The following is a 13,276-nucleotide window of genomic DNA, read 5'->3' as shown; positions in this document are numbered from 1 at the left end:
ACATGTGTTGGATCACTGTCCGCCATTATCTTTTTTTAAATGATCTAGTTTCAGAATCGAACGTACCGACAAATCTGCCTCCGGAGGAGGTTTCGATTGTTTCGAAAACAAGTTTCGGTTTTCGTTAAACAAACAATAAAATTGTTTTTTATTTGATTTCAAACTGTTACAACAAATACACTGATTGTGAAACCAAATTAAAACCAAAACTAGTTTATTACCAACAAAAGCACCCTTTGTTTCCAGTTAAAACTATATTACGGAATGAACTTTGAAAGTTTATTTAGTTTATTTTCTTGAAATAAACAAAGCCAACATTGAAAATAACATGATAATGACAACAATCCATGTTTGACCTGAATCATGATATTAAACAAGTAAGTATGTGAATTATACTGATCTACAGACTGAATATAGAATACCTAGTGGTCGATACTAGTTAATGCAAAGAGATACCCACCCCACCCACCAAAAACTGCTGTTGTTTTGACCCTATTCAGCTAGAACTCTGATAACACTGACCATAATGTTAAATGTTGATGCACCATGTACTTGGGCATTATTTTAGAGAATATTGTTTGCTGGTTAAAGCAATGTATATGCTAAATAAATTACCAAAACTACAATGTACATGTCGCTGGAACTCTTGTGTGCGTAATGAAAATAATTTGCGTATAGATATGTGATAATTCGTGATTGTCATGGATATGCGCGCAGTTATTCAGATTACGTAAATACATGTAGTCAAATCGTTCTTTAAATAGTTCTGAGTAGAGTGCAGCAGTTATTTATTAAATGGAGCATGACAACTTTTTTATGGTGCCATTTGAAGCGAGGAATAATTAATTAGGATTCAAAAATTGCCGCAAGACTAGGTTTCCATGATGCTACAGACGACGGTCTTGAACAAGGGATGTAATTGTGATAACAATAAATAGGTGTTCCATACGGGTACTTGTTTCATCTTCCCCGTGGGCAAGATTAGAATTTATAGCATGGTCAAATTTTGGATCTACTTATCTGAGGTGTAAGATAGGTTCACACAGGTTGTTTTACGGAAACTCGGTAAACCTCGTTTCCGCAAAAAACTACACTCGGTGGGATGAACGTATCTTACACTTCAGTGTATGCTCAGTTTGAACAGGGGTCAAGATTAACCGGATGTTAGTTTATTGAATTGACCAGTAAGAGATTGAGTTTCATAATTTTATGATGCATAGCTTGAATATCAGGGTGGAGAGAATATTGATTCAGTTATAGCGAGCACAGATATAAGGCTTTACTTACTTTCTTTAGTTTTCAATATTGAATGGTTTTGAGTATGTATTGATAAAGTTACAAACAGTTCAATACAACATTACATAGTATGGATTTTAATATAAGAATTTACGTATGTTTTTATAATACAGGTTGAGATACTATGATGGGTACAGATTCCCAGAGCATGTTTACGTGTAAATAATATTGTTTTCAGTATAATTAGTAACTATGTGCAAGAAATGGTTCTGTATCATCTTTCATTAACTTATATTGCAAACATAATATGCTCTTTTAAACATTTACTTATCGTAATAAAAATCAAAACTTATTTCATCGCATGTTTTACTTTGTTTCCGGTTTTATATAACAATCACGTATTTTTGTATTGTTACATAATATGATATTTGTTCTTTTATTTCACGAAAAGCGTTCTTAAAACTTTCGTCATTTTCACTATGAAAATGATGAAATTAACATATAACAAAATGATGACGTCATCTAACTGGATGCGGCGTCACCATTTGAAAGAAAGCAAATTTCGATATTTAAACAACATGTTTAGATTCAATTTGTGATTAAATTGCGATTTAATTCAATTGACACCATCTCAGTATTCATATTACTAGTAAAACGATCAGATATATATTTTCTTTTAAATTTCGTTTACTGAATTTCTGCAACGCATGTAGCGCGGGAACTTGCGTTGCTATTATGGCTCATCTTGAGCGCTGTAACGCCGCATAGCAGCATCCCCGCATAAACGTGTGTTTTTACGTTTATGCGGTGATTTTCAACGCATAAACGAGGCGACCACGTTTATGCGGCGACGCTCAACGCATAAACCAAAAATTGATTATATGGGGCGCAACTGTGCCATTTTGCCACATAAAGAGGATATACTTAACCATTTATTATAAAGCTAAAAAATAAAGTTCTAATATTTCAACAAAAACGATGACGATGATGATGATGATGATGATGATGATGATGATGATGATGATGATGATGATGATGATGATGACTATGATGATGATGATGATGATGATGATGATGATGATGATGATGATGGTGATGATGGTGGTGGTGGTGGTGGTGGTGGTGGTTGTGATTGTGGTGATGATGATGATGGCGGTTGTGATGATGTTGTTGATTTTGATGATGACTAAGATTAGGGCGAAGCATATTACTGTCATTTTGAAAAAAACACGTGAAAGGTAGGCTGGCAAATTGGTCAAATTTAAGGTATTATTTTAAAGTTGAGCCAAAATTTAAAGTTGAAATCTATTTATTACTTCCCTTGGAGTGTTCACATTATCTTGGTTACAAATGACTAGTGCATAAAAACACAATCAATGACAGAAAGACGTCCATGATGACCCTATATCAGTCATATGAGTCCTCTTGTTCAAGTGCCCAAAACTAATGTTGTGTTGATTTTTTTGGAAACAATATAATATCCAAAAGTTTTGCTTTCGTTGCCCTGGTAACCAGAAATATACACTGATGACCTAGACGTGAATAAAATTCACAATCGCACAATTACCAGTGGTTCTTGACAAGGAAATAATTCTTAGATCATCTGAGCACAAAGAGCACATGTGGAGCTGTGAGTATTGATGGATTTCTGTTGTATGTTCGTCGTTAACAACTGACTTTTCTAGAAATGTTTGAAATGACGTTGAAAGTGCGCATTGTCAAGGGTACATGCTAGACAGTCTGACAAAAAGGCGAGAATATATGTAACGTCATACAATGATTCAATTTTCTGATTGTCCCAAATGACGGTGTTGTGAGTTGTCGTAACAAATATTCCCGCCTTTAGTCGGGCCAAACGTCATTTCAAACGTTTTCGCAGAAAGATCAATTGGTTTAATTCACATTTAAGGCCACACCAAATTGATATTTCGTTCCGCGGATTTACCGCTCCTATTTTTTGGAAAATCTAAACAAAAATATTTTTATTTTTTTTGTGCGCCCGCACCTCCATTTTGATCGCCAAGCAGATTTTTTCAGGTAATAATTTATTAAAAGGCTAAAAATAATTAAGTATAATTTTTCTACGCTAGTTTTCGTGTTTATGTAAAGGGAAGTTACCGATGCGTAGTGTTTTTATACTGTATATCGATCGGTTTAGCATGGGTTTCAATAAATTCAATCAAAATGGCGGCTTCCGGTATAAACAATGTGGCTCGAAGTTTGGAAATTAAATCTTATTTTTGACAATAAATATGTTTTGAGCATGCTTGACGTCATTGTTGATCGTCTCATGCATTAAAGGATCATTATTTAAAGCAATCATTATGCAATAAAGCATGTGTACCTGAGACTGGTAGCGATTATATTGCGTAATTAGTGACTCGTTTTGAATGGAAATCGGAATGATCAACTTAGTACTATTTTATTGAAGTCATAATACAAGGGACCAAAATTTTACCTCGTTATAACGATGCTGAAAATGACAGGTCAACTTAACTGGAATATGAGTCATTGGTTGGTCCAAATTGATGTATCAACCTCATTTTTGATCAAATTCTGACAAAACAACAGTTTTGAACAAATATCTTTTCACAAATAGCGATATAAACACTGGTCTGGATATACCTCAACATAAGTTTTGTTTTATTTGCAGCATAATCCGGGATTGTAATGCACTTGTCAATTGTAAAGACTGCACCGCCCACCACTCGCCCTTGTTCAAGGGGTATACCGGGGACAGCAGAGGCAATGGGCTGTTTTTTTACCTTTCAGGTGGCCCCGTAGTGCCTAGTGAATGTGGTTTTGTCTTCATATTGAAAATAGTCGAGAATGGGCCTAACAAAGGTATTCGGGGTTGCGGGGCCATTTGGCAGGGATTTTACCAGCAGTGTGTCCCTGTAGGTCGGGTATTTTACCCGGGTTTTGAGAGACCGGAAGTCAAAGTCCCCGCTATCCCGGACTGGGGGGGGGGGGAATATACAATTGGCTGGTGCATAAAAACATCTAAATAACCAAAAAATGTACTCTGAAAAATACCCTTGTTCTTTTTTGTTTTAAAAAGCACATGTCATTGCATTTCCTGTGAGAATAAAAACAAAATTTAGTCTTATATGGAGTCTGATGTTTGATGATGCCTGTGTTAGTGATAATTTTTTACAAATCCAAAATCAATCCTAAGTTATGTCTAAATACAGTTGCATATTATGTTAAACTGATTCAGGTAGATTTATATAAGTCGTTTCAAACTTTTTACTAAAAGCAGGGTTCTTTATTATTATGAATGATCGTCATATTAAAGTACGTTTTAATTATATAAGAAATTAGATTTATCCATATAATGTTTGTACTAAACACGGATGAATAAATAGTATGTATTCAGACATTTTCCCAATGTCCATGTAATAGAGGTTCAGTTCAAGATGGCATTAAAATGGGTTTAAGGGCAATAATTTTTAACAATCTTTCTTATTTATATTGATTTTAAAGGAAAAATATATTTTTCGCTCGCTTCGGTTTTTATAAAAACTGACAAAATTTTATTTTATTTTTTTTCGCTCGCTCGCTCCAATTTTTTTTTGGCAAAAATCTGAGGAACTAAACATTTATTTGGTGTGGCCTTAACAGATCTCACAAAATCTCAGAATTTACGTACCTAAAAGTCAAGTTCAAAGCTTGGTTAAGTGGACACAAAACACTAAGTCCGATCTTGATGAAACTTTATCAACCACCTAGTACTAGTATGTGTTTTAATTGTGTTTATGCGTTGAAAATCACCGCATAAACGTGGTCAATTTCGTTAATGCGGCGATGCTGTTATGCGGCGTTACAGAGCGCAGGTTACACAACCAGAATTTTTGCCATTTTTTATCGAAAAAAAGCATTTGATAAAACGAATCTGGCACTCGTCATCCAGGCTTTGTTCTCGCTTACTTACAAATTACTGAACTCGCAGAATAAAAGGATGTACTATGTGATGAAAAAAAAAACAAAAAACCAAAAAAACCAAAAAAACCTATATTATTAATCATTATTATTTTTAAAACAACCATAATAACCCTCTCTATATATGTACATGTACATTTAAAAAACATGTAGGCAAAGTAATGTCAACGCACTCTCTGGTCTTGAAGAATTTCCAATAAGTAAATAGTGAGGCAATAGTCGGGCATCGACAACAAAGTGGTCAGTTCATATATATATTAGAAATATTAATACATATAGTGGGCAAAAAGTCCTGTTCTCACAACACTTTCTTGTCAATGAACTGACCGTGAGTCTTGCCCATCCTTCAAATAAATACTATTCTTACACGTAAATGTTTTTTAAGATACAAGACTGGAGAAATGAAACCATATCCAATATTCAGAGCTGTGGGACCTCCCTAGATGTCATTCATCGCAGGTTTCGCGGCATTTTGGGTAAAAAATTACTCCTTTGACGAATATCCCATCAACCGATGGGGGTAAAACTCCCCTTTTTGCTTCAAAATTCTGTTTAAGTCACACTTGGGGATGTGACGGGGTCAAGCCATAATGCAGCCATTATAGGTCGCGGGCAGACCTATATAAACTCAACAACAACAACAACGACTCATGACAGTCACTCTATACATTGCCATAGATATATGGCAACAATTTTATTCGTAGGACATGTATATAATATAAGTTTTATATCTGCTATCAACATTATTAATCCATTAGTTAATACATGTTTGTTTTTAGAACATATAAACATGGATACCATATATTTAAATCAGAAAACACAGGACAAGTTGAAATACAGAACGGCAACTAATCACAGTCTATTATGAACGTTTCAAGGAGTTTCCTCCCTTTGTCACTTCTTAATAAGTTTGTAGTGTAAAACTTCTGTTGGATTTTATACGTAAAGCTGCACTCTCACAGATTTACCATTTTTACAACTTTAACTGTCTTGGAAGATCAAATTGTCGCGTCGATATCTCCAAAACAATGATATAAGATTGCTGACAAAAGTTCAGATCGCAGATTTTCATATTTCAGTTCGAAAATTAATGTGCGAAAAAAAACATTAAACACATTAAACGGCGGCACGCGTTTTAGCGAGCGATTATTTTTTTAAATAAAGAACAAACTTTGAAGTAAAAAAAGTCCATAAATCAAACGTGCATTATATATAAGTAAGACATATTGAATCTAGCAATGGTTGAATTGATAACAAATTGCTTTTTAGTTAGGACAGCACGAGCAAAAAAAATGTTCAAAAATTCGTAACGAGTCAACTTTTTGTCAATGAAAATCCATAAGCATTTGCACTTATCGCTAAAACCTTTTGAGACGATAACAACTTTCATGGAAATCCAGACTTTAACGTTGTCAACAATTAGCACTAGCAAGTCGTGCACGTTCTAGACGATCAGATTCTCATTTTTGTTCATTTTTTTACAATTAGGGCTAAGCATAGTCAATCCTATATAGAACTACATTTCCCGATTCCTTTCCGTGCTAGTATAAACCACTGAAAAGGAAAAACAATCATATAATTTATGTCCTTTTTAATCTCACTATTACGGAAGATGCGTTGGGGCACTTTCAACGCATATCATAATGTTGTGGTTCCAGCGATTGCCTACTGTATTGTAGGGTGTTTAGGCCAACGATAGCCACTGCGCTGTAGGGCATGCAGGTCAGCGATTGACCACTGCGCTGTAGGGTATGTAGGCCAACGATTGCCCACTGTGCTGTAGGGTGTGTAGGCCAAAGATAGCCCACTGCGCTGTAGGGCATGTAGGCCAACGATTGACTACTGTGCTGTAGGGTAAGTAGGCCAACGATTGCCTACTTTGTTGAAGGGCATGTACTATGTAGGGCAGCGATTGCCCACTGCACTGTAGGGCATGAAGGCCAACGATTGTCCACTGCGCTGTAGGGCATGTAGGCCAGCGATTGCCAACAGTGTTGTAGGATATATACTATGTAGGGCAGAGATTGCCCACTGTGCTGTAGGGCATGTAGGCCAGCGATTGCCCAATGTGCTGTAGGGCATGTATGCCAGCGATTGCCCACTGTGCTGTAGGGTATGTAGGCCAGCGATTGCCCACTGCCTTGTAGGCAAGAAGGCCAGCGAATGCCCATTGTGCTGTAGGGTATGAAGGCCAGCGGTTGCCCACTGTGTTGTGAAATTGCCCACTATTATGTATGGAATGTTGGCCAGCGATTGCACACTGTGCTGTAGGGTATATCATATGTAGGCTAGCGATTTTCCGCTGTGCTGTGTGGTATGTAGGCCAACGATTGCCCACCGTGCTGTTTGGAATGTAGGCTAGCGATTGCCCACTATGCTGTATGGAATGGAGGCCAGCGATTGCCCACTGTGCTGTATGGTAATTACTATGAAGGCCAACGATTGTCCACTTTGCTGTAGGTAGGTAGGCAAGCGATTGCCCACTGTGTTTAAGGTACATAGGCAAGCGATCGCCCACTGCGCTGTAGGGCATGTAGGCCACCGATTTCCCACTGTGCTGTAGGTAAGTAGGCCAGCGATTGCCCACTCTGCTGTGAGTAAGTAGGCCAGCGATTGCCCACTGTGTTGTAGGGTATGTACTATGTAGACCAGCGATCGCCCACTGCGCTGTAGGGCATGTAGGCCAGAGATTGGCCACTGTGTTGTTGGGCATGTAGGCAAGAGATTGCCCACTGTGTTGTAGGGTATGTACTATGTAGGGCAGCGATTGCCCACGGTGCTGTATGGAATGTTGGCCAGCGATTGCCCACTGTGTTGTAGGGTATGTACTATGTAGGTCAGCGATAGCCTACTGTGCTGTACATAAATAGGCCAGCGATTGCCCACTGTGCTGTCGGGCATGTTGGCCAGAGATTGCCCACTGTGTTGTTGGGCATGTAGGCCAGAGTTTGCCACTGTGTTGTAGGGTATGTACTATGTAGGGCAGCGATTGCCCACTGTACTGTAGGTAAGTAGACAGGCGATGGCCCACTGCGGCATGCGGGTCAGCGATTGTCCACTGTGTTGTAGGGAATGTTGGTCATCGATTTCCCACTGTGCTGTATGGAATGATGGCCAGCGATTGCCCACTGTGCTGTATGGAACGTTGGCCAGCGATTGCCCACTGTGCTGTATGGAATGTTGGCCAGCGATTGCCCACTGTGCTGTATGGAATGTTGGCCAGCGATTGCCCACTGTGCTGTATGGAATGTTAGCCAGCAATTGCCCACTGTGCTGTATGGAATGTTGGCCAGCGATTGCCCACTGTGCTGTATGGAATGTTGGCCAGCGATTTCCCACTGTGCTGTCGGGCATGTTGGCCAGAGATTGCCCACTGTGTTGTTGGGCATGTAGGCCAGAGTTTTCCACTGTGTTGTAATGTATGTACTATGTAGGGCAGCGATTGCCCACTGTACTGTAGGTAAGTAGACAGGCGATGGCCCACTGCGGCATGCGGGTCATCGATTGCCCACTGTGCTGTATGGAATGTTGGCCAGCGATTGCCCACTGTGCTGTATGGAATGTTAGCCAGCAATTGCACACTGTGTTGTAGGGAATGTTGGCCAGCGGTTGCCCACTGTGCTGTATGGAATGTTGGCCAGCGATTGCCCACTGTGCTGTATGGAATGTTGGCCAGCGATTGCCCACTGTGTTGTAGGGAATGTTGGCCAGCGATTGCCCACTGTGCTGTATGGAATGTTGGTCAGCGATTGCCCACTGTGTTGTATGGAATGTTGGCCAGCGATTGCTCACTGTGTTGTATGGAATGTTGGCCAGCAATTGTCCACTGTGTTGTATGGAATGTTGGTCAGCGATTGCCCACTGTGCTGTATGGAATGTTGGCCAGCGATTGTCCACTGTGCTATATGGAATGTTAGCCAGCGATTGCCCACTGTGCTGTATGGAGTGCTGGCCAGTGATTGCCCACTGTGCTGAATGGAATGTTAGCCAGCGATTGCCCACTGTGCTGAATGGAATGTTAGCTAGCGATTGCCCATGCACTGTGCTGAATGGGATGTTGGCCAGCAATTGCACACTGTGCTGTATGAAATGTTAGCCAGCAATTGCCCATTCCCAACTGTGTTGTAGGGTTTTTGGCCAGCGAAAAATGAGAAACGAAGGCTGAGCCGGAAGTGCGTAAAAAGACCTTCATGTTAGGTCGTGATATTCTCAAACTATTGTTGTAAGTAATTCAAAATGACCCATTAGTACTAATACTTATGATTAACATTACATTTCTAAGAATAGCTGACAATGATACTAATAATTGTACTGATAGCAATAATTTTAGAAGTATTATCCATCAAATTTTAAACTGTAAGTCATTTGTCAAATTTACGCTCTCATTTGCATGAATTTACTATATCACAACAATAAACATTGATAGATGAGAAAATTCAATGGTGTCACGTGACTATATGACTCATTTGAGCACCAATAGAATTCCTTGTTACAAAATTTTCTCACAGGCGACTGTCCAATTAAATGTTCTTCTAATTTAGGTTAACGGTATTCCTTTTAAACTTTTTTAAAACTGCTAAAATAAACCGATAAAAAAACACATTGCATCAAATAAAACCGATATGCAATATTGTCAATGTTATATACATCCATAGTTTAAAAATCATTGGAAACTAAACTGTACTTTGCGAGTTTTCAGTAGTTTTATCCAAAGGTATATCCTTGCCGGGTTGTGACTCATTCATTCATACACTGAAATTAACTTACAACGTAGAGTAATTAATGTCATGTTTTAATGAGTTAAATATAGTATTACGCCCTCAACCTGTGTCTGACAATGCGAACGCGCTGAAATTCATAATTTTAACTCATTTGCATAAAATGCCACCTTTTAAGCCAACCATTAGGACGAAAATAACTTTGCGTTATCATCATAGGCTTTAATGGTTTAATGAGTGTCTTAATATACAACGACCTAAATATGCTTGGTTAAGGTAATGACTCATTTCTTGTAAACAAGTAAGTTAAACATAAATCGTAATGAATTAATAATTAACATATCTCGTATTTGTACCAGGAAATGTGTATTTAAGCTGAAACTGTAGATTTTAAACGAAATCATTTCATTAATCAACGTTAATTTATGTGTGTATTATGATCATTCTTTTCCCATCATATTTTGTTGCAAAATATTGAATAATAATGTTTTAAGTACAATAAAAAATAAACATTTAATTTTAAAATAGTCAGACCTATCATATTTAGTATAGAAATGATTGTCTATTGATATAGAATTGACTCAGATAACTCATAATATCATTTCTTGATATTATAAACATTTTAAGTTATATTTTGTATTTTTGTCATCATATTTGCAACTTGCATAACTTCAGTAATTTCTTAAGCCAACACTAAATTCTTACTTTTAACTGTTATCACTACATTTTAGCACCTTTTTTGTTCTATGGTTTTGCTAATCATAAGAATTAGGCTTAAACACCTATGCAAGCCAGACAAGTTGTGATAAGCATATATTAGATCAAAGAAACAAAGATTATCTAAAGGAAACTCTTAATTCTAAGCCGAGTAAAACTCTTTAAGATGACAATGTCAGTTGTTGGCATCTCAGCCTCAAATTTAGTATTTAAACCCATGACTTCTCAGTCCAGGTTGTCATTTAACCTTGGACAATAAACATCGAAAGTCTTATTTGGGTACTTGTCTTCTTATTCACAGGTATGTGGTTTGACTCTGTTATTAGATTGTTATTTTATTTTTGACTTAAAAGCTTGGAATTAAATTAAGTTCATTAGATAGGCTAAAATAAGTTATGTATATTGTTGTTACAATTATGTTGCAAATATACACTGTTGACTTTATAATTCACTTGTACCTTATATTAGTCATACAAGTTGTTTCTCTATTTAATACAATCATATTTATTGGTACCTTTTACATTGCTAAGTTGTTATTATCAATATTCCCCAAATATTGTTAATATTCTTAATTGTCATATATTCATGCATTTGCATAAGTATGCTTATACTTTAATATTTAGTTTATTATAATTTGTCATTTAACCTTGGACAATAAACATCGGAAGTCTGATTTGGGTACTTGTCATCTTATTCACAGGGACGACACCCTCTAGCATTATCTTCGCTGTGCCGTCTTCGGGTAGTAGTCCGACAACAGAAAATAGCGTCATAATCTGTGTATAGAGCTGCACACTCACGTTTTGACAACTTTTTGGGGGGTTTTGTCTTGGAATGAGCAAATTTTTGCGTTAATTTCTGCAAACTAGTGATAAAAGACTGATGACAAATGATGAGATCGCAGATTTTCAATTTTCCGCTTCAAAAGTTATGCTTTATGCATTTTTACTAAACCCGTAGTAACGGTTTAAGCCATAAAACATTAAATTTGGAATGGAAATATGAAAATCTGCGATATGATCTTTTATTTTGGAGACTAAACCGATTGTGAGGACTTTCATCTCACACACTAACAACAAAAACATCTACCAAGGGGCAGGGCATAATTTGGTTCATGCAAACATGAAGTGAAAAAAATGTTTCATGGCAAACAAAATGGCGGATTTCGAATGAAAAGTACCGATTCAGCTTCCAACTTTTGCCTGGTAGGTGATTGTTTTCCTTTAAAATTTGAAAAATGTATGCGTCCAGTGTGTGGCGAAAACATATTCCTTGATCGGCATCTTAGATTGGTTTCATAACTTTTGAGATAAAAATGTTATTAAACAGATTGTGGCTTACGGGGCAATCTTTACCAATAACCGTGTAAATTTTATCCACCAAAATGTGGGTAATATGCTTGCAATAAATAAAATGGGGGGAATAAGGAACTCAAAATCGGCCAGGAAACATGAACAGTCGAGTTATAAACATGAAGTTTGGAAAATAGGAATGTATGCATGCAAGCACGGTTACAACATGCACAGTGTACCCAAGCAGCACAACATCCGCGTGGCTTTTGACAGAGCAGTGTTCTAAATAAGCACAACACGCGGATGCTGTGCTGCTTAAGTACACTTCTCTATCAAAGGCTTTTGTCGCTGTGCCTTTAAACAAATGCGAAGCCAAGTATTTACTTCACGGCTCATCTCTATTTGAACGTGTTTTAAAACTGCAATTGTTCAAGTCAGTATGGTAGAACCTAAAACTGTTCAAGTCAATATGGCAAAACCTAAAACTGTTCAAGTCAATATGGTAGACTTAAAACTGTTCAAGTCAATATGGTAGAATCTAAAACTGTTCAAGTCAATATGGTAGAGCCTAATACTGTTCAAGTCAATATGGTAGAAACTAAAACTGTTCAAGTCAATATGGTAAAACCTAAAACTGTTCAAGTCAATATGGTAGAACCTAAAACTGTTCAAGTCAATATAGTAGAACCTAAAACTGTTCAAGTCAATATGGTAGAATCTAAAACTGTTCAAGTCAATATGGTAGAGCCTAAAACTGTTCAAGTCAATATGGTAGAACCTAAAACTGTTCAAGTCAATATGGTAGAGCCTAATACTGTTCAAGTCAATATGGTAGAATCTAAAACTGTTCAAGTCAATATGGTAGAACCTAAAACGGTTCAAGTCAATATGGTAGAGCCTAAAACTGTTCAAGTCAATATGGCAAAACCTAAAACTGTTCAAGTCAATATGGTAGACTTAAAACTGTTCAAGTAAATATGGAAGAACCTAAAACTGTTCAAATCAATATGGAAGAACCTAAAACTGTTCAAGTCAATATGGAAGAACCTAAAACTGTTCAAGTCAATATGGAAGAACCTAAAACTGTTCAAGTCAATATAGTAGAACCTAAAACTGTTCAAGTCAATATGGTAGAATCTAAAACTGTTCAAGTCAATATGGCAGAACCTTAAACTGTTTTAGTCAATATGGTAGAGTCTAAAACGGTTTTAGTCAATATGGTAGAACCTAAAACTGTTCATGTCAATATGGAAGAACCTAAAACTGTTCAAGTCAATATGGAAGAACCTAAAACTGTTCAAGTCAATATGGAATAACCTAAAACTGTTCAAGTCAATATGGAAGAACCTAAAACTGTTCAAGTCAATATGG

General features: G+C 37.1%; 1 protein-coding gene across 1 annotated transcript in view; it reads right to left on the bottom strand.

Moving 5' to 3' along the window:
* Nucleotides 1-8,532, bottom strand: part of LOC128241003 (mucin-19-like) — a 34,097-nt gene extending 25,565 nt beyond the window's left edge. The window contains exon 1 of the mRNA XM_052957989.1: nt 8,181-8,532. Within this exon, the coding sequence (XP_052813949.1) occupies nt 8,181-8,532 (352 nt within the window). The remainder of the gene's footprint in view (nt 1-8,180) is intronic.
* Between the last annotated feature and the right edge of the window lie 4,744 nt (nt 8,533-13,276).

This window comes from Mya arenaria, chromosome 7 (genome assembly GCF_026914265.1).
Source record: "Mya arenaria isolate MELC-2E11 chromosome 7, ASM2691426v1".
Classification (NCBI taxonomy): Eukaryota; Metazoa; Mollusca; class Bivalvia; order Myida; family Myidae; genus Mya; species Mya arenaria.
Note: the sequence above shows the minus strand (reverse complement) of the source record. Positions and strands in the feature narration are given on the sequence as shown.